This window comes from Amblyraja radiata, chromosome 22 (assembly GCF_010909765.2).
Source record: "Amblyraja radiata isolate CabotCenter1 chromosome 22, sAmbRad1.1.pri, whole genome shotgun sequence".
NCBI classification, from domain to species: domain Eukaryota; kingdom Metazoa; phylum Chordata; class Chondrichthyes; order Rajiformes; family Rajidae; genus Amblyraja; species Amblyraja radiata.
In genome coordinates this window covers 39633668-39656217 of record NC_045977.1, presented here as the reverse complement: position 1 = coordinate 39656217, position 22550 = coordinate 39633668, and the positions used below count along the sequence as shown (strand labels likewise).

Below are 22550 nucleotides of genomic sequence, written 5' to 3'. Positions count from 1 at the left end.
GGACATCCCACTCCCCTCTGAGCACTTGTACTGCAGCTGAGATGCTATGTATCTATAAGTGCTTATTTCTAGTGATACATACTGAACTGTATACAGAAATGAATTACACCTGACAAATAAAGCACCATACCATACCTGTCCTCATTAAAATCGCTGCCAATTATTCCGGGGATCTACTGTTGGACTGGATGCAAGAGTGGAGAGATAACATAATTCGCCTGAACGATTTTTAACTACTTAATTTTTTTTTTAAGATAATTTTAATTTCTTGATTAAAGTATATTAATTTTTAAGTTAAATGTTGATTTTACTTTTAATATTTTAATGTATGTTTTTTTTAAATCAAGAATAAATCCAGTTCCTTTCTAAAAATTACCACCAGACCTGACTTCAACACCCCTTCAGATGACGTTCCTTAATCAGAATTCACTGCATTCAAATAATTTTCTTTATCTCTCCTCCTGATAATTATTTTAAATATCTGCCCTCTGATTCGCCATTGTTTCGCCCCGAAGAAACATATCAGCTGTGGCCCGACTGTTGGTTGAGAGCTTCCTGGTCTTCCTCCTCTCTAAATATCCCACATGGGTTCCTGGTCTCCCTTCACATGTTCAGCTATGACAGGAATATCGGACCCCCACAAACTTAGTTCATACTGAACCTCAAGGATATCCCATGGGGAACATCCAACACGGCCATATGGGCCGAACGTAGAAATAAAAATTGGGGTGATCACTTTGATGGGGTGGTACTATGTTTAGGATTGTTCTTGTCACGTGTACCGAGGTACAGTGAGATGCTTTGTTTTGCATGCTATCCAATCAGATCAGAATTACCATACATAAATACAATTTCAAACTTAAGTATAATAGATAGAGCAGGGGAGAAAATGCACAGTGCAGAATGTAGTTCTCAGCATTGTGGTGCATCAGTTCCATAGGCAAAGCCCAGTGTCCTCATTGGGATAGAGGTGAATCAGGCAGTAGCTTAAGGAAGGACCGTTCAGAAGCCTGATAACAGAGGGTCCCCCAGTAGCAAACAGGAAATAGGGGAGCAAACATGTAGGGAAATTACAGAGAGGTTGGGAATAATAAGATTGTAATACTAGATAATTTTATCTTCCTCAATATTAACTTGAAGTGCCTTCGTGCTAAGGGACCAGAAGGGGCAGAATGTATGTCCAGGGAAGTGGAGGGCCCGCTTGGGTTATAAGGAGAAATTGGAGCGGAGGAGGATGAGAGGTGATGTGATAGAGATATGTGCAATTGTGAGAGGCATGGAGTAGGTAGATTGTCCAAACTTTTTCCCACAGTAGGAGAATTAAAAACTAGAGGGTATAGGTTTACGATGAGAGGGAGGAGGTTTAAAGTGGATCTGAGTGGGAATGTTTTTGCACAAAAGTAGTTGGTATCTGGAATGAGCTGCCAGAGGAGGTGGTGGAGGCAGGAACAGTAACAGCATTTAAGAGGCATCTGATAGATACGTCAATGAATTCACACAGGCAAATGAGATTAACATAGATAGGCATGACGGTTGGCGTAAACGCAGTAGGCTGAAGGGCCTGTTTCTGTGTGTACAACTTTATGATTATTGATAAATTGTGTTGGATAGCACAGTCAACTATCAAAAACTCTCCAAAGTGGTTTCTGTGGCTACATTTAACTAATTTATAATCTGCTCAAATATGCAGCCACTGGTACATTAGTAATTGAAGCCTGTAGTTATAAATCTTGTTAAATATTTAGAGGAGGCAATTTTTAAAATAATGGAGTAGAAATGTTCAGCATTTATTCCACATTAAAAAAATATCTCTCCATTTCAATGTGAAAGGAACCAATTATTTTAGCTTAAGAATTTAGCTTAAGAATTCGTTTATAAAAATCATGGAAACACATACAAGACTTACGTTGAACATTAGAAAAAGCCATTATTCTCACATTCATCATTTTAGCTCACTGAAAGGAAGTACTGTAACTCGCTAATTAATGCTCTCAAGCACTGTGGCGAGAGATATCACATGCACCTGTCATACACTCACTACGGTTCAGATGAGCCCGTGTTTAGATTCAAGTATGTAGCTGTGCAAATTGCACGGAAAGAGGTCGGTTCTCATGTTTTGAAATACATCCATAGTGCATTTGTAAACATTGGGACAACCCCATCTTTTCAGATGTCAAATACTTCATTGCCATAATTTATTGAGCTGCTGGCATAGAGCGTAAAACAGTACAGCATGAGAACAGACCCTTCAGTCCACAATATCTGGCACATAAGGCCAGAACCAACTAGTATCTGCCTGCACATAATCCATATCCCTCTGTTCCCTGCATATACATATGCATATCAAAATTCCTTAGATGCTACTATCATATCTCCCTCAACACTAACCCAGCAGTGCTGTCAAGCACTCACCACCATCTATGTAAAAAAATAGTCCCACATATTGCCCCCCTCATGCTAATGCATTTTTTTGCCACAGTAACAATGTTTTTGTCAGCTGATTGTTTATTGCACCAATTTGTACAGGAACTCTATACTACCTCATACAGAAAAAGTTCAAAACCACTTCTCTCGGTACTTGGTACTTCTATCTCCCAGCAGTCAGCTCAAGATACCCACAAACAGCTTATTTATATTTTAAGACAGCAAATTGTTTTGTGAGGGGTTGGATAGAGTCATAGAGTCATTCAGCATAGAAACAGGCCCTTTGGCCCAAGTCATCCATGCCCCATCTAAGCTAGTCCCATTTAAACTAGTTCCGTCTAAGATAATCACATTTGCCCACTTTGGATAAGAGTGGTAGCTGTGTGGAATGAGCTTCCAGTGAAGGTGGTGGAGGCAGGTTCGATTTTATCATTTAAAAATAAATTGGATAGTTATATGGACAGGAAAGGAATGGAGGGTTATGGTCTGAGTGCAGGTAGATGGGACTAGGGGAGAATACGTGTTCGGCACGGACTAGAAGGGCCGAGATGGCCTGTTTCCGTGCTGTAATTGTTATATGTTATATGATGAGATTATATCATTCTGATTTATGTAGTTTGAAAGAATCCCAGACCAAAATCTTATTTTTTTTAAATAAAGCTTTCATGTTATCCTTCATAAAAATGTCATCATATTTTTACAGCAACCAGTCATTATCCATTTCTATTCAGTGCTGTATATATTCTAAAATTATCAGGGTGAAAATGATCTAAAATATGAATTATTTATTTGTTATAGGAAGGATAGATACTATGCTGCTGCAATTAAATATTTATTAATTGATCTGCTGTTGATTTTTACAACAAGCGGTGGGACATTCTTAGAAAAGCACTAATTAACTCTGCCAACTTAGATGATTAGATATTAAGGAAAAAAAATAATAATGGTTACTATAAATCTCCTTTGGTTCAATTTGGGTTTAAAATTCCTGCTGTTGTGTTTATTTTGGAAGTGCAAGAAGCATTTTACCTCCGAGGTATAAGCTGATTAACCTTGATGGAGCTGTTGTGTCATAAAAGAAACCCACTGGGAAAAAGTGTCAGCTACTGACAGGTGGACCTGTTTAATTCTTTCAACAGCCTCCCAGCAGTTCAACTGTTTTAAATTCAGCACCAAAACCCTGCAGATTATGATTATCGTAAAACACTAAATAAGTATTTACAGAGCTGCACAGTGGGCATGCTTCCATATTAGTAATATTCTTCCAATGTTAAATATTATAATAATAATAATAATGATAATATTGAAGAGTGCATTTGAACTGAGCCTTAACACGATATAGCATTAATATCTTGTATTTTAGTAAACAAAATTTTACATGGACCTGCTTCATTGATATTTCACTAAATTAGAATCACTCGACATCTTGTTGAGTAACAGCTGAATATTGACAACGGCAAAGACTGTGGAAGGTGACAACAACCAGAGGAAATGTTCCAGAATCAAACCCACTTCTGGCCAAGCAATTTCAACATAACACTGGTATCTGCCCAAGAATTTGGAAACTTTCTCAGACACGGAATGCCCAGGTCAAATTCAAAATCAGTTCACTAATTATTGCCCATCAGCAGCAAATAAGTCAAGGCACCGTTGATGTGGCTGCTCACTGGCAATATCCAGGATATATCCGATATTAGAAGCTCTGATGTCAGATACCACCTCCCTACCTCAATACATGCCTCTCTTGAAAATCCCCAGCATCTTTTCTTAGACTTAGATACTTAGACTTAGATCAACTACTGTCCTCAGTTCACACGTCTGACCTTATAACCCGTACGAATGTTGCCAATTTGCAAAGTTTAAAAACTTGCAACGCAAAGTTTGAAACCTGCATCGTTGCCTTCAGTCACTGATGGGAGCCAAGTGCCACAGAACTTCAGGAATGGAGTTGGACACAAAATGCTGGAGTAACTCAGCGGGCCAGGCAGCATCTCTGAAGAAAAGGAATAGCGGACGTTTCGGATGAAGAACCTTCTTCAGGAATGGAGGTGTGGTTGGACAGTGGGGAGCATGGTTTAGCAGCAAACGTTGGTTGGATTTTGGAATATGCGAGACTAGTACAAGCGGTGTTGGTCCAATACAATATGGAGTTGAGTTCGACAGCATGAACACAGGGGCCAGTCTGTCATCGAGGAATGGCCAGGTCAGTCTACAGCACAAGTGCAGCGACTGATCTGATCATGGGAATGAATTACCAGTCCACCAGTGAGCTGGTCCACCCATCCATGAGCAACTTACGATACACACCGTCGGACCTGGTGATGTATTATTAAAGTGCAATCAGCCTTTCTCATGCCTTCGATTCACTAAATTTAAGCTCATCTAGCTTCTGAGCTATCTCCTTTTTCATTGTCACTGTAACGGCATCTTTTGCCTTTGTTAAAGCAAAAGTATTTAATCCTTCAGTCATTCCCTCTGCCTCCAATATGAGGTGTAATTTAGTTTATTATTGTCACTTGTACAGTAAAAAGTTTTTGTTTGCGTGCTATCCAGTCAATGAAAAAACGACATGATTACAATCAAGCTGTCCCCAGCGCGCAGATTTAGTGCAAGAGAAAGTCCAAGAAAGTCCAAATAAAGATAGTCCAAATGTCTCTAGTGGGGTAGATGGGAGGTCAAGACTGCACTCTGATGAGAGGACTATTCAGTTGCCCGACAACAGCGGAAGAAACCGTCCCTGAATCTGAAGCTGTGTGTTTCCAAACTTCTGGCCCTCTTGCCTGATGGGAGAGGGGAGAAGAGGGAGTGACCAGGCTGACACTGATCCTTCATTATGCTGGTGGCCTTGCCGAGGAAATGAGAAATGTAGATGGGGTCAATGGAAGGGAGGTTGGTTTGTGTGATAGTCTGGGCTACATGCTCAACTGCCTAAGCCTTCTAAGGAAGTAGAGGCGTTGGCGTCCTTTCTTGGCCATAGCTTTGATGAGGCTGGTACAGTACCTGATGAGATTTATGACACCAGGTCTCCATTCTGGTCCTCAATCAATTTACCATCTCTGCTCTATTAACAATTATTCTTCCATTTTGTCTGAGCCTGAAGAAGGGTCCCAACCCGAAACGTCACCGATCCATGTTCACCAGAGATGCTGTCTGACCCACTGAGTTACCCCAGCACTTTGTGCCTTTTTTTGTAAACCACATCTGCAGTTCCTTGTTTCTACTCTTCCATTGTCACTGGGTCGAGACTCTGGACCAAACATAGCAGCACTGTTTCACCACATGGGCTGCAGCTGTCTTCCTCCGGTTTCTGGGAATTTTGGGCTTTAAACGTTGGCCTTGCCAGTAACTGATGCTTCCCATGAGGCAATAAACATAAATAATGCAGTTATAGTTGCTATTTTCCAACCTTGCCCCATAATCATACGAGTGTCTGCGTGCCCACAGTTGTTCAACATTACTCAACACCAAATAAACTTATCAAACCACATAGAAACACAAACTACAGATGTGGGAAATCAGAACTCAATCAGACGCTAGACAAACTCATTTCTTGATGTCAAAGCTCGCTCCGTGAACACAGCATTCCTGTTCTTGTTGGCACATTCAGAAAAGAGCATCTACAACCTTGTTCTTTAAATTGACTTTCTCCTGCCTAATATGGCTCACTCTGTGCAGCATTGTCCACCAGAGTTCCTCAGCTAACCGTAGAGTTGCATTTAAGTCAGGCACCGTTGAGATTATCTCTGAGGACTCTGACATTTCATGTTGCAAATTAGATCCCACCACCGAGTAGCTGCTGGAAGACTTTTGACTTGCTTGGTAGAGGTGATGTGGGTTTATGACAACTAGCATTTCTGGGTTTGGACTGCACTGCCTTGCCTTGAGTGGCAACTGTTTGTGATGAAAATGGAAATACTGGAAATACTCAGCAGGTCAAGCAGAGAGAGAGAGAGAAGAAGAAGAAGAGTTGCAACTTCAGATCCATGATCTTACAGCAGCATTAGCTGTTGTGACAGTGTTACTTCAACAAGCTATGTCATTAAATGCCAGGGTTTGTTCTCCCCGCAGCTACAAAAGACAAGGATTAGAACATAGAACGGTACAGCACAGGAACAGGCTCTTCGGCCCACATTGTCTGTGCTGAACACAATGCCAATTAACACAATCTCCTCTGCCTGCAGGTGATTCATATCCCCCTCTTCCCTGCATGTCAATGCACCTATCTAAAAGCCTCACAAGCGCCACTGTAGTATGTGTGTCCACCATCACCCTTAGCAGCACCTTCCAGCAACCCACAACCCTCTATTTAAAAAAAAACTTGCCCTGCATATTTCCTTGAAACGCTACCCCTTTCATCTTAAAGGTCTCGTCTGACATTTCCACCCCATGAAAAAGGTTGACCGTCCACCTTGTCTATGCTTCTCATAATTTGATATATTCCCATCAGGGAATTGCTGGTAATGTATTGGAGGATAGATTGTTGAAGGGGTTTGGAAACTTGGAGTGTACTTTGTACATAAAAACCTCCGCTGCAGCACTCAAGTTTGTACTGGAGGGGTAATCGGTTGTCAGATGCCGAACTTTGGATGGTCTATAGATATTGAAATTGCCACTACTCCTGGAATTAATTGGATGCAAGCTTGAAACGAAGCGATGTACAAGGTTGAAGCTGCGTTCCCTCATACAAACTTTGATGCTCTTAGCACTTCAGCAGGATCTGACAAGAGTTTCACTGTTGGGCATTGGTAACAGATTCACCATGGAGCCTGTTCATTTTATTCTTCAGTGATTTTCCTTGTTTATGTCTGACTTGTAATTTCACTGATTATAGAAGGAATCGTCAAAAGACTGAATAATCAGCAGGTGCCCTTTATTACTGGAATAAATAAATAGGCTGCCTCAGAAATACAAGCTTTAAAAGACTAGAAATTATTTTGTGGAGAGTAGCATTTATGATGCATCAATGTTTGGAATTTAATCTAAAACAATCTTAAAATCGAGAGACCACCTTGTCATATTTGATTGACGTCAGTGGACAGATAATCCATAATCGAATCGTTCCTACGATATCATTTTTACAAATGGTACAAACTCTAGCAAGAAGTAGCACAGTGGTGCAGCTGGTAAAGCTGCTGCCTCACAGCGCCAGAATCCCAGGCTCCATCCTGACCTCGATTGCTGTCTGTGTGGAGTTTTGTCTGTGGTGTTTAGTGTAGTTTATGCTCACGTGTACAATGAAAAACTTTTGTTGCACGCTAACCAGTCCACGCAAAGACAATACATGATTACAATCGATCCTTGATAAGGGAATAACATTTAGTGCAAGGTAAAGCCAGCAAAGTCTGATCAAGGATAGTCCGAGGGTCACTAAAGAGGTAGATAGTAGTTCAGGACTGCTCTCTGGTTGTGGTAGGATGATTCAGTTGCCTGATAACAGCTGGGAAGAAACTGTCCCTGAATCTGGTGGTTTGCGTTTTCACACTTCTGTACCTTTTGCCTGAGCGGAGAGGGGAGAAGAAGAAGTGGCCAGGGTGCAACTCGTCCTTGATTATGCTGCTGGCCTTGCCGAGGCGTGGTTTTCCTCTGGGTACTCAGATTCAGATTCAGATTCAAACTTTATTGTCATTGTGCAGTGTACAGTACAGAGACAACAAAATGCAGTTAGCATCTCCCCAGAAGAACGAACTCCTGTTACCTGCCACATCCAAAGATGTGTGAGTTAATAGGTCTCTGTAAAATTGCCCCCACTGTGTAGGGGATGGATGAGAAAGTTGGATAACATTGAACTAGTGTGAACGGGTGACCGATGGTCGGCATGGACTCCGTGGGCCGAAGCGCCTGTTTCCAAGCTGTATCTTTAATCTAAATTAAACTGACTGCAGGAAGAGTTTGTACCAGATGGTAACAAACTGGTTCATGTCTGGAGAACTGCTGGAGAATCCTTCTGTGGAGACAGAGCTAACATCAACTATCTTGAACTTTCATTCTACTTTTAGTTTTCTTTACCCAGGGATCCTGCCCGCCATTCTAAACCCTCCAACCATGGCAGTGGATTACAGAACAAGTTGTATTTCACTAGAAGCTTTGGCCTGCTTTTACTTGTGAAGATGTTTGTAACTCACATTCTGTACATACTCAGGATATGGGCTCTGATTAGGGCAATTGGCATGGTAGTAGCCAAGTGCTCTGGAAAAGGTCAGAGGGCTGCTTGGCTTAACTGATGAGATCTGACTAAATTGTTCAACAGAGCCAGGGACTGTTGTGGGTGAGTGATCATCAGCTCAGCATCATGGGCTAGAGTGGCTGCATGGTGTTGGCTGCAGGGGAAACAGTTTCCAACAGACCATGTTCCTGAAATTGGCTTTCCACTGTGTTAAGCAGGGAATCATAGCTCTGGGATGTGGTTTGACCCCCACCAGGTAAGCCAACTGGAATTTTTTGTGTACAATTATTTACTCAAGACTGCTTCTGTTGCACATGAGGCATCACACGTTAGATGCATGCATGAGAATTAGAAAATCAGTCGTCTTCTTTGACAGTTCTTTGGATAAAGTATGAGGGCTCCAAGACCTCAAACAAAACTGCTTCAGGTCTCTTTACCATCATTGTTTATTATTGCGCATTTCTACACCACATTCTCTTCATGAGCTTTTTGTTTTTGTGTACATAAAATCTATGCCTGTTGTTCTATATAAACCATCAAAATGTATTGATAACACAAGGAACTGCAAATGCTAGAATTTTGAGAAAATAAACCATGCTGACTCATAATCCAAGTGCTACCGGAGTAACTCAGTGTGTCAGGCAGCATCTGTGGAGGGAATAGACAATCAACGTTTCAGGTCCATTTCAGACCTAAAATGTTCCCTGTCCATTCCCTCCACAGATGCTGCCTGTGACCTGCTGAGTTCCCCTTTGCACTTTGTTTCTTTGCAAAAGGCACTGGTGCTTCCTCTTCAAGCATGTAGTCCGATATTCCTTTCAGTGCTTTAAAAACATGTGAGCGGCTTGCAAGGGCACTTCAGAGGGCAGGTAAGAGTTAACATGGAAGGGTTGGACAGGAGACCAGTAATGAATTGCAGTCTCCTTTCCCAGAGGACTTCAGTAAACCAGTTGGATTTCATATCAGTTCAACAAAGTGAATATCTTAAAAATAGTTTTTATTCAGCTTATCATTTATTTCATGCAATTAATATGGAATTTTATTCTCCACAATAAAAACAAATGAAACCCCAAACATATCCAGGGATCATTAATAAACATTGATGTATTTGAATAAAAAAACAAAGGCGCATCAAACAAATCAGAGGACCATGTAATGAGAATTTTACATTTGCAAACTAAAAATGCTGATTACTTCCTCTCCCATAAAGCAGGCAGCGTATTCTCTTTCATACCATCTGTTGAAAGTTGGCGTATGATTATTGTAATGGGTCAAACAGGTGCCACTTGAAGGGAATAGCCAGAAGTTACTGCCGCAAGAGAATAGAAGTGAAAGATGAATGAAAGTCAGAGAGTGAGAAAACTAAACCACGGGGATCTGAACATCCAGTGAAAAGGGGATAAGAATCCCAGGGAACAATCACTTTAGTTTAATGCCCTTCAATCTTATCCAGATTCAACTAGATCTAGAATTTTATAATTATTAAATATAAATTATTTGTGTTTTTCCCGTTGTGTTTTGCTTGATTAATGTTCAAGAGCTTTATTTGGCTCTTGTTGCTTTTCAAGTTTCATCTCACCTGCTGCTATTGAGAGGCCGATAGTTTCCTTTTGGGGAGGTGACTAGTTTCGGGACCGGACTTCGTATCCCCAACGTGTTTGTTCCCAGGAATGTTTGTGGTGTTGCTAAATTAATGTAAAATCCCAGATCAGTCAGAGCATTTTTTTGGATTCAGAGTGACATGTTAAGAGTGTGTCATACAATTATGGGAGGCTTGGATAGAGTAGCTAGCCCAGGTCTATTTCCAATGGCAGGGACATCTAAAACCAAAGGACAGGTTTAAGGTGAGAGAGGGGGTTTAGAGGAGATCTGAGGGGTAGATTTTCAAAGTAGTGGTTGGGATGTTGAATAAGATGCCAGTGAGGTAAGAACAGCTATCCACATCTAAGACATCTGGACAAGTATTTGAATGATTTTGGCATGGAGGGGAAATGATTTTATGCAAGCAATTATGATTAGTATGAATAGTCATGGTGGTTGGCATGAACATGGAGCCTATGCTGTTCAACTTTGTGCCTCGAATGTTGAATGGAATACAAAGAGCGAAGATAAAGGGAGTAAATAAAATTCCTATGAAGTAACCTAAACTCTCGTGCTTTGCATCCATTTTATAATCGTGAGAACTAGTTAAAGTTGCTGTTTGCAGCAATTCAGAGTGTTTCTGTTGGTTTGTTTATGACCCTGACTGCATGATAAATATCATTTTCAAAAGTGATCACCGAACTAATTTACATTCCATATAACAGATTGGTGCCAAGTGTAGGGGAGGAGGAGTGCTTGTTAAATGAACCAAGCTACCATTCCATTCAGCTTCAGCTGAGTCTGAGAGTGAGCAGAATGCCAATCTGAGTGAGTAGGTAGCTATTTTGATGAACTTGTATGGTGCCAGGAACTACCTCAGTTTATGCAGCTCGCTGCTGTCCTCAAAAAATAACTTACCAATACAAAAGCCTAAATAATCCATTCACTTTATACAGCAAATATGGTTTATAGTGATAATAGCAATGTAAATAAAAAATCTTCAGGGGGAGTACAATAGATTCTACTGCTTGGTACAATGGTGGTGAGGAATATAATTGAACCGATACCAGAGATCTTCCTCTCGAGTCCACATCACAAGATTAGAAATTGTTCAGTCAGAGCTGAACACACTTCTTGGCATCTGCACAATGGCGTCTTGCGCTTCTTGTGCGTAATGGTGGAAAGATTGGTGGAAACAGGGCTGCGACGTGAACGTTCTTTCCTTGACCCCATGCCAGAGATAAAAGTGGTGTCAGCCTGCATCATGTCAACTCTGGTTTACATTCAAACAAGTAAATGTGCTCCACTAAAAAGTTGCAAATGGCTCTCACAGATTGAAGTTCCTTAAAGAAAGCAAATATTTAATTTAATTGAACTTTAAAACAAAGTTACCAACTATCATATGACAAAGACGTTAACAGAAATGCTGGGACCCTAATCTTGGCCAATGCATTTAGGAGTAAGCTGCCTCTGGTGGGGAATTGTAGGTCTTTCTTTAGTTTTAGACACATAGAGTGGTACAACATGGGCCCAACTTGCCCATGCCGATCAAGATGCCCCATCTACACTAGTCCTGCCTGCCTGCATTTTGACCATGTCCTTCTAAACCTTTCTTATCCATGTACCTGTCCAAATGTCTTTTAAATGTTGTTATTGTACCTGCCTCATCTACATCCTCTGGCAGCTCGTTCCATACACCCACTACCCATTGTGTAAAAAAGATTCCATCAGGTTCCTATTAAATCTTTCCCTCTTACCTTCAGCCTATGCCCTCTGGTTCTTGATTCCCCTACGCCGGGTAAAAGACTATCTTCTTCTATGTAATAAATTTCTCAAAACATTGTCTGTACTGCAGACTGGAAAAGTTACTTCAATGTGCAAGTATTATTGATGGAGCAATTAATCTGCATTGATCAAATGTTCGTGTATGTTAGAGACATTTAAGTACAGTGCCCTCCATAATGTTTGGGACAAAGACCCATCATTTATTTATTTGCCTTTATACTCCACAATTTGAGATTTGTAATAGGAAAAAAACACATGTGTTTGAAGTGCACATTGTCAGATTTTAATAAAGGCCATTTTTATACATTTTGGTTTCATCATGTAGAGATTACAGCAGTGTTTATATAGTCTCCCCATTTCAGGGCACCATAATGTTTGGAACACAGCAGTGTCATGTAATTGAAAGTAGTCATGTTTAGTATTTTGTTGCATATCCTTTGCATGCAATGACTGCTTGAAGTCTGCGATTCATGGACATCACCAGTTGCTGGGTGTCTTCTCTGGTGATGCAGCCATCTTTAGCTTATGCTTATTTTGGGGGCTAGTCCCCTTCAGTTTTCTCTTCAACATATGCTCAATTGGGTTCAGATCGGGTGATTGACTTGGCCACTCAAGAATTGACCATTTTTTAGCTTTGAAAAACTCCTTTGTTGCTTTAGCAGTATGTTTGGGATCATTGTCTTGCTGTAGAATGAACCGCCGGCCAATGAGATTTGAAGCATTTGTTTGAACTTGAGCAGATAGGATGTGTCTATACACTTCAGAATTCATTATGCTACTACCATCAGCAGTTGTGCTGGCTCACTTATCATCAATGAAGATAAGTGAGCCAGTACCTTCAGCAGCCATACATGCCCAGGCCATAACATCCCCACCACCGTGTTTCACAGATGAGATGGTATGCTTTGGATCTTGGGCAGTTCCTTCTCTCCTCCATTCTTTGCTTTGCCATCACTGATATGTTAATCGTCATCTCATCTGTCAAGTCCTTTTTCCAGATCTGTGGTAGCCTGCCAGTCCCTTTGCGATTAGTAAGCTCACTAGTGCTCTCTTCTTAATGATGTTCAAACTGTTGATTTTGGTAAGCCTAAGGTTTGGCTGATGTCTCTAACAGTTTTATTCTTGCTTCTCAGTCTCATAATGGCTTCTTTGTCTTTCATTGGCACAACTTTGGTCCTCATGTTGATAAACAGCAATAAAAGTTTCCAAAGGTGATGGAAAGGCTGGAGGAAAGACTAGGTGCTGAGAGCTCTTATACCTGCATTTATGAGGCATTTAAACTCACCTGAGCAATTACAAACACTTGTGAAGCCATGAGTCCCAAACATATGGTGCCCTGAAATGGGGGGACTATGTATAAACAGTGCTGTCATTTCTACATGGTGAAACCAAAATGTGTAAAAATACCCTTTAATAAAATGTGCACTTTAACCACATGTGATTTTTTTCTATTACAAATCTCAAATTGTGGAATACAGAGGCAAATAAATAATTGATAGGTCTTGATCCCAAACATTATGGAGGGCAATGTATGGTAAGAAGATAATCAAGGCTGTTGATTTTGCTGGTTTTGTAGAAAGCTAGACAGATTATTCAACCATAATCCCTACAAAATCCTTCAATCCAATAAAAATCAAAAGTAAGTTTGATTTATTGAACTACTGGTGGACCAAAGTAGAAATGAAAAATTTGAAATGAAATTTCCAATATCATAATAAAATTTGTGAAAGTAAACGTAATAAAAATTGAATTTATCGCAGAGGCCCTGGAATTAAATGGATCTTCTAGATCAACATGTAGGTGCAGCACAAGTGTTTTATAGCATCGATTTTGGAAAGCGGCTGTGATTCTTCTATCATGCAGTTAGCCAAAGGGAATAGACTTTCCCTCAGCATATCATTTGTGTTACGGCACACTGAAAAATGCTCTATTAATTGAAAACCAATAGTGAAAATGTGCAGTTAAAATGGTCATCAGGAAGTGAATCTCTGCCATAACAAGGTAATATAAGGAGCTGAACTTAGTGAAAGGCACATGATACATGGATAACTTTACGATGTTAACTTTGTTGTGTCTTCTAGCACGTACCTTCATTTCCGTTTCCCCCGAGGACCGCAGCGTAATCAAAGGAACAACCGCCGTGCTGACCTGTGGCGCAACCCATGACCCCAGAGTCACAATCCGGTGAGTCGACCTGGTGCAACATCTTCAATTAGTAAAAGCATTTCAATCGGTCAATTTGGTCAAGTTAATGAAATAGCCCTCAACAACTAGATCAGTCAAACTCCTGTTGTTCATTTAATGTCTATCCATTCTTGAACTACATTTGTATTTATTTGAAAGGGGCCTAAAGGCTTTAGCTGGCACGCTTATTCATTTTAAAGGAGAAATGCAGGGCAAGCACATGGATATACAGGGAATGGGGGGGGGAATGGATCTCATGCAGGCAGAAGAGATTAGTTGAACGGCATCATGTTTGGCACAGACATTGTGGGCCAAAGGGCCTGTTCCTGTTCTGTTGTATGTTCTATGTGGTATGAGTTAAATGTTTCTCAAAATCTCTCAAGTCTCTGTCTTTGGCTCACTTCCAGTTTTTCATTGATTATTCTTCTGTGAAGCACCACTAAATATTTTTCTACATTAACGGTGCTTTTTAAATGCAAATTGTTGCTCAGTTCCAATTTCTTCAATTGGTCTATTGCCAGAGAATGCCATTAGGTTTGTTTGGAACTGATGTCCGACCAAATGTGGAACCCAGATGTCTTTGACTTGTGCAATATTATTACTTTCAGCACTGTCTGAAGCTGTGGCAAACCTCCCATTAATTTCAATCTCTTCATTGTCAATACAAAATAAGAGGAAGCATCCTTGACTCCGAAACCTTGCCCCTGACTTCATCCAAGCTGGATCTTGTACTTGATACCTGATTACCTATAAGTCCTGTTCTGTGATTTGTCATCTCATTCTGATATTTTAAACTAAAACCTTGGCCCTCTATGTATATACATGTTTGAAGATTAAATTTCGCAATGAACTATAACCATTGGAACATTATTTTGTATTTGCAGAATTGTAAATTCACCCGTAGAATTGCCATGGAGTCATGCAATACGGAAAGGCCCTTCGGCCATCCTATTCTGTGTTGCCCATCACACACTTGCCAACACCAATCTTACACTAATGACACCTGTTCCCACCACTGCGCAGATTCTACCCCTCGCCTACACAGTCGAGGCAAATTATAAAAGCAATTGACCTACCATCCTGCAAATATTTGGGATGTGGGAGGAAACCAGAGCATCCAGAGAGAACCCACATGGTCACACCGAATGTGCAAACTCGGAGATGAGAATTGAATTGAATTGATCAGAATTGAGGCAATGGCACTACCGACTGCTACCCATGTTTTCCCTCTTTAGTGCCTGAGATAAAGATCCCAATATTTACCAAGGCAGAGAAGAGTTATGTAAGGGATAGTTCTGGTCAAAACAGCACTGTGACAATTTATTCCACAGCATGCACATGTCATTGTACAGCCATCCAGAAGTGTTCCTGGTTGACAAACCTGCATCACTTTGATTTAGGAGAAGGTGGGGGCACTCGGGGAAGTCACTAATCGTGAAGGTGCAAGTAGTCTGTGAACTGAGTTAGGTAGTTCAGAGATTTAAAGTATGTTTGGGGAGGGGAAGATTTAATGATTTAATCAGTGAAGAGTTGTTTGAGAGCTCAAATACTAGAGGGCATAGCTTTAAGGTGAGAGAGGCAAAGTTTAAAGGAGATGAGAGGAGCAAGTTTTTTACACTGAGGGTGGTGAGTGCCTGGAACGCACTGCCGGGGTGGTGGTGGGGGCAGATACAATCGTGGAGTTGAGGAGACTTTGGATACGCACATGGATATGCAGGGAATGGAGATTATGTGTATCCAGAGAAGAGTTGGTCTTGGCATCATGTTCGGCACAGACATTGTGGGCTGAAGGGCCTGTTCTTGAGCTGTACTGTTCTATGTTCTTCCCTTCAAAAAGATTTTACCTCTTCCACGGTGCAGTTCTTTCCTCCCTCCAGCTGCTAGATGTTCTGAGGCTCAGGTGGACAGCATTCTGAGAGACATGGCTTCATTGAAAGATTAGATGAGTATTTCACCCACGGCTAGCACTTCAGGCTCCTGTTGCACACCCCAGTTCAACTGGAGATGGAAATGCACAGGGTTGATGTTGGTCAAATTCACCTTTATGTTTCTTTTTCATTTTTATATTTCACTGAGACCAAGCTCAATGTATTTATATAACAGTACAGCACAGGAACAGGCCCTTCGGCCCATAAGGTCCGTGCCAAGCATAACGCCAGTTTGAAGTTAGAATTCCACCAGTCTGTCAAATGGGTACATTAATGATGTTATGTTATTCCCCTTTTAAAATCTGCTTTTTTTCCTCTAGATTTGTCTGGAAAAAGGATGGAAAGGTTATCGATGCAAGTGCTGTACCCAGAATTACTACTGGGAAAAATGGCTCGCTTCATATTAGCCAAACCTGGTCAGGTGATATTGGAGACTACACCTGTGAGGTTTTGTCCGCTGGAGGGAATGACTTCAGAAGTGCCCGCCTGGAAGTCATGTGAGTATAAACAAGATTTCAATTTGCCCATCAAGCTGAACAGCAGTTTTCCAGCGGTTTCGGATTGAATCTCTGCCAAAACCCTTTGTGCTATTTTCTAGTGAATAGTGGATGACAATTGGTTTTAGCTCAAACTTTACTGTGCCACGTACTATTTTCAAACCAGTGCCATGCAGCTGCTTATTCCGATATATAAGCTTAAATCATTCAATTTAAATCATTTACGGGCTACTTTAATAGTGCTGTTAACTCATCTGAAGCAATAGATTCAGCTCTTGTTAAATTAACAGATGGACGAATATCAGAAATATTGCACAATTCCATTATAGTTTCTCGACGTACTGCGTTTGAGAAATTGTATAAACATAATGTGAAGAAATGTATAAAGTTTATAGTGCGTTAAATTATGACAGGCAGTCAAGTCGAGAACATTACCTGCATTGTGGTTCAGTAGGATTAAGTTTCAATTGATAGTTGGGTGTCATTGTTAGCATATCCAAATATCTATTTATAATTCAATATTATTCCTAGTTTGCAGTGTCACTCATAGCATCAAATTAACCTGACAGGTGAAGAAATGTTATAGAATATTATGGATATTATGGATATTATGGCCAGGGCCCAGAAACATTATTCAGTTATCATTTTAAATTCATATATTCTATCTGTATTGTTATACTTCACCATTAAATTCCTAATTCCACAGTTATAAGGGAACCCACCTATGTAAACGTGTTGTAATTATTCCCTCCTGGCTGTGCTGGAACTTTTGTGCTTTAGTTTTGCATTCCTCAGCGTTTGAGTAAACTGCAGAGAAATGTTTTGGCAGCCTTTCTTCAGCTGCTGCTCACCTGCATCTCATCTAAAAAACAAGCAGACAGCAATTAGATTGATGGCTTTAGGATTGCTTGATTGTCCAACTCTTTCTCTTCCAATGATCATCAGTCAGAAGAAGGGTCCCGTCCCAAAACGTAATTTATCCACTCCATAGATGCTTAATCTGCTGAGTTCCTCCAGCATTTTGTGTTTTGCTCAGTGCCAAAATCTTGTCAAAGTAATTTCTAGGTGAACATATAAATAGATGAATAGGCTTCGTGAACTTCTGCCTGATGTTGAATAGCTAAACTCCAGTCATCAAAGAGCGACCGTGACAAAACATTGTCCATGATATAGTCCATGATTTTTGCTAGATCTTAGCAGAGCTTGGCTCTGAGAAAAAGACTGATCTGGCACCAGCACATCTGAGATCACGGTGATAGTTTAGGCCTGGTGTCGTCACTACGGGTGACGGGCTCAATCAAGTCTGTCCACCAACTTCACTCCTACCCAGATGGAAAGAAAATATTTTCTGCTTCAATGCGGCACTAGCTACCCTGAGCTCCGTTATTTAACTGTTAAACTGTTCATGACAGAGGGACCAAATCATTCTTTAAAAATACAAATAGAATACATGGCTGCTTTATTACCAGGTAGCCAAGTCCCCGCCCCCTTTACTCATAGAAACATTCTAGCACAAGGACAGGCTCATTGACCCTCATTGTCCGTGCCAAACATGTTATCGAATTGAACTAATCCCCTCTGCCTGTACAGGATCCATAATCATCCATTCCCTGTCTATCCAAAAGCCTCTTAAATGCCTATACTTGACGTAACCTAGGTCTAGGCTCGGTTTTAATGATGTTTGGCAGTTGAAGCATTCTGTAGTGTGATTTCCCTATTTCTTTTTTTCTTCAGTGAACTTCCTCATCCACCCAGGAACCTGCAAGCGACGCTGAATGCTACAACAAGCCGGGCGGTAGATTTATCCTGGACTCGGCCTTTTGATGGAAATAGCCGCATCCTGCACTACATTGTGGAGTTGTCCGAGAACAGTGAGTGCTACTGGAAACGCATGTTTTTAAACAAATTAAGCTTATTTTATGCAGAATTTGTGACATATATATATATATATATATATATATTGCTTGTGGCGTGCACAACTTAAAGTTGTAGATCAAGGGTAGATCAAGTTGTAGAAGAGTATCGTCACTAATTCTACCCGACGTGCCCAAACAAATAGAATTAGTGATGATACTTGTCATAAGTATCTTGTATAATAAAGGATCTCTTTTCAGATGGCTAAAAGGCAGGCAAAAGCCACGTTTACTGTTAGCTAGGTTCTGTGGTAGGGTCTATGCAACTGGCGGCAGGGTGATTGGAAATGAAATTTACCCTGTTTAACCATATAACCATATAACAATTACAGCACGGAAACAGGCCATCTCGACCCTTCTAGTCCGTGCCGAACACATATTCTCCCCTAGTCCCATATACCTGCGCTCAGACCATAACCCAAGTTTGGCAAGTACTCTATCTCTTAACTATATAGCCACAATATTTCATTGTGAAATTATGATTTGTATGCCTTCTAATGGAAATTAATTTAGGATAGAGTCATGGAAACAGGTCATTTAAACCAACTTTGTAGGAAGGAACTGCAGATACTGGATTAAACTGAAGACGGACACAAAAAGCTGGAGTAACTCAGTGGGACAGGCAGCATCTCTGGAGAAAAGGAAAACGTCACCTATTCCTTTTCTTCAGAGATGTTGCCTGGCGCGCTGAATTACTCCAGCTTTTTGTGTCTGTCTACCCTTAAACCAACTTGTCCATGTCGACCAAGATGCCCCATCCAAGCTTGTCCTAGTTGTCCACGCCTGGTTCTGCCTTTTTTTTTCAATTTTTATTCTTTTGATTTTCTTATTACACCATTGATAAATGGGTGATATTTCATCTGTGTTCTGATTAATGGATGAGTTAAATGACGGTTGTGATGCTCAGAAATGACACTGCTATAGAACAAAGTGCAGCACAGGAACAGGCCATTCAGCCCACATTGACCATGTCGAACATGATGTCAGGTGAAACTAATCTTCTCTACCTGCATGTGCTCCATCTCCCTCCATTCCATACATATCTATGTGCCTATCTAAAATGCCTCTTAAGTGACATTATCCTATCTACTTCCACCACCACCCCAGACAGCACATTCCAGCCACCCATCGCTCTCTGTATAAAAAACTTGCCCCGTACTTTCCCTTTAAAATGTATCCTTCTCAGAAAGCTATGCCCTATAGTCTGATATTTCTACCTTGGAAAAAGTTTTTGACTTTCTACCCTGTCTATACTTTTCATAATTTGATATAGTCCCATTAGATATCTCATGTACTGCTTAGGATGTGTTACCAGTTGAGTGAGTGCTGATGGAAATAGTGCTAAAAGAGGTTGTTACCTGGTTAGAAAGAGAGAGATGTGTTATTGACAGTACTGCTGCGCTGAAAACCTGACACAAAACTCAGTCCGCCCTGCTGACACATCTGCTGTTCCTGGAGCTAGGAACCTGTGTGTCCGAGAGCTAGCACGAATCTTGCAATGAACAAGGAGAGGAGGGAAGAGCAGATTCCATCACATCCAGCGGGGTAGCCAGTCAATAAGTACAGCAGGTGCTGCCATTCCTCAGCATTAGCCCGCATACAGTCTGGCTGCAGCCTGGGCTTCAGAGTTTAATACCAACACTGATGGACTCTGCCCATTTAACAGCAGCATGCAAAGACAGCCTGTGCACGCTGGGCTGTGGGTCACATCAGAGCTGGAGGAGCAAGAGCAGAGATTTGCACCAGTTCTTAAGTGGGTATCTTTATTAAAGCACAGAGAATCGTGGCTGGAGAATAAAGAGCACTGTAATAAATCAATGCTCTGCTGATCGATGTTCACCAGCATACCAGTGTAATTAGAAAATCAACTTTCTTTTAAATTTCAGGTATTTAAAATTTGAGAAGCTAACTTGTTTCAGAATGTCACTTTTAAAACAATACAAATGATAGAAAACCAATATTATGGCAGTTTTATCAGTTACTAATGTTGCTCAATGTGGGAATGGAAATGTAGCTATCAGAACCATTTTTCAAATCAAATCATTAAAAGAATTAACTATTTACAGCTTGACATTTACCTGCCTCTCCCTATGTTGTGATGATATATTGGCCGCACAAGAGGGATTAGCTTAAAGATTTGTCGTGGTTGATGACTTGCAAGAGAGGGAACGTATCTATACAGATAATCATTAGCCCTAGGTGCTTCAGCGATTCTGTAATGTCAGCTGTGTTCATTAATTAACACTATTATGCTTCATAAATCAAATAGGAATTACTCATAATTATTTTCAACTCTCTTTAAACCTATTGGAGTTGAAAAATACATAATGCAATCTTTGCTGCAGCCCTCTCACAGTGTCATTGTGATAGGATAGTTATATATTATTTGCAACAGATCCTCAGATTTGACCCCAACAAAACCACAGATATAGGTCACATTATGGTCCAAAAAGAGTAAAGATCAAGATGATAGTTTTCAATGAGTTTTTCCAATTTCATTGTCCTGTTCTTCCCTTTTACAACTGATTACATTCCACCTTCCCACCCTCCTCCTCTGCTTCTGAAAACTATTAATTATTTGGCTTGAAAACTATCATAAATGCCTAATGCTGTTTGCTTTTGTAGCTGCCATTAATCAGTTGAATTCAGATAGCAAGGGTTAGCAGACTATTCAACTTCAAGGACTTCACAGCCAAACCTAATCCCGTTTTATACCAGACGTCCATGAACGATTTTAGCAAAAATGTTAAAAGTGAAATGCTGAAACAAATTAGCTGCTCAAATTTCAAATACAAAAATTAAAAGTAACTGCTTAGATTTTAATTAGGCTGGTAACCCGCTTAGCCCTGCTCTGGGGAACACTGATTTGTTACAGGGCTTAGTTCTCCAACTGTATGGTGAGTAAGGAAAGAAGCCATGGGTAATTTTCTCCTCCCTAATCTTGAGAGCCAAGATTGATTACCGCACTGTTATCATTAACCCGCTGATACCAGCTAACACAGACCAAACCTGGTATATTCAGAGCCTTTATGACTCAGGCATACAATCATAAGCTCACTGAATCATCAGGGGAGTTCTCAACTTTTTATTACAGTAGGCAGCACTTTTATTGCCATGGGAATAACCAGAACACATTGATTTTTTTTAGACACATATAATCAGAACAAATTCCTTCGGCTTTCAGAATATATTGATATTAAGATCTTAGGGTTGCGCAAACAATGCAGGAGGACATGTTACATGTTTAAATCGATATGCACAAGTTGCAGTAAAGTAGTGTTGATGGGCATGCTACCTCCTACTGCAAAAACTGGAGTGCTCAGGTAATGTTTGCACTACTGCCTTTCTTGTGGGATTCAGTAATATTTTACACCAATGTTTTTATTTTACTGGTGTCCTTATGCAAAGCACAAAACTATTTACAAAGTCAGATGGATTTTAGGTAGTTCTGTTTCTGTAATATTTCTATTTCCTCCTTATTTATGGGATCCTTGAAAATTATCCAGCGCACGTGCGTGTTTTATATATCACACGAGCAACCATTGAAGATGCATGTTTTCCAACATCCAAGCATAGCTGGGGTATTCAGTTTATGTTTTTCAATCAGTAGTTAAGCCGAGAGAACTACCTTGGTTTTGTGCAAGATGCATTATGCCTGACAAACTCAACTGAATTTATTGAAGAGCTGACTAAAGTAGTTCAATGGAATGCCAAACAGATCTTATTTATGTGGACCTCCATAAAAACATTTGATTAAGTCCTTCATAAAACTCTGTAAGCTAACTAAGGTTGTAATTCTTGGAATTCAAGGCAAAATATTGACCTGCCAAAAAAACTAGCTGTTCACCAGAATGCAGAGTGTAGACGTAATGGGCACTTACTCAAATTGGCAGAATATAGCTATTCCACAAAGTTCTGTGCTGGAGCTGCAACTGTTTGCTGTATTTCTGAATGACATAGATGATTAATCAAAGGCCATGTATTCAAATTATGAAGAACTCTTAACAGACTAAATGAATGGGAAAAGTTGTGACAACTAGGTTTGGTCTCAGTAAGTAGAGATCACCCACTTTGG

The 22550-nt window shown here is 40.4% G+C and overlaps 1 protein-coding gene across 2 annotated transcripts in view; it reads left to right on the top strand.

Moving 5' to 3' along the window:
* sdk1 (sidekick cell adhesion molecule 1) overlaps positions 1 to 22550 on the top strand; it is a 577103-nt gene that overhangs the window by 405839 nt on the left and 148714 nt on the right. For both annotated transcript variants that reach the window (XM_033041133.1, XM_033041132.1), the window contains exons 12-14: positions 14035 to 14137; positions 16386 to 16562; positions 18297 to 18433. In XM_033041133.1, the coding sequence (XP_032897024.1) occupies positions 14035 to 14137; positions 16386 to 16562; positions 18297 to 18433 (417 nt within the window). The remainder of the gene's footprint in view (positions 1 to 14034; positions 14138 to 16385; positions 16563 to 18296; positions 18434 to 22550) is intronic.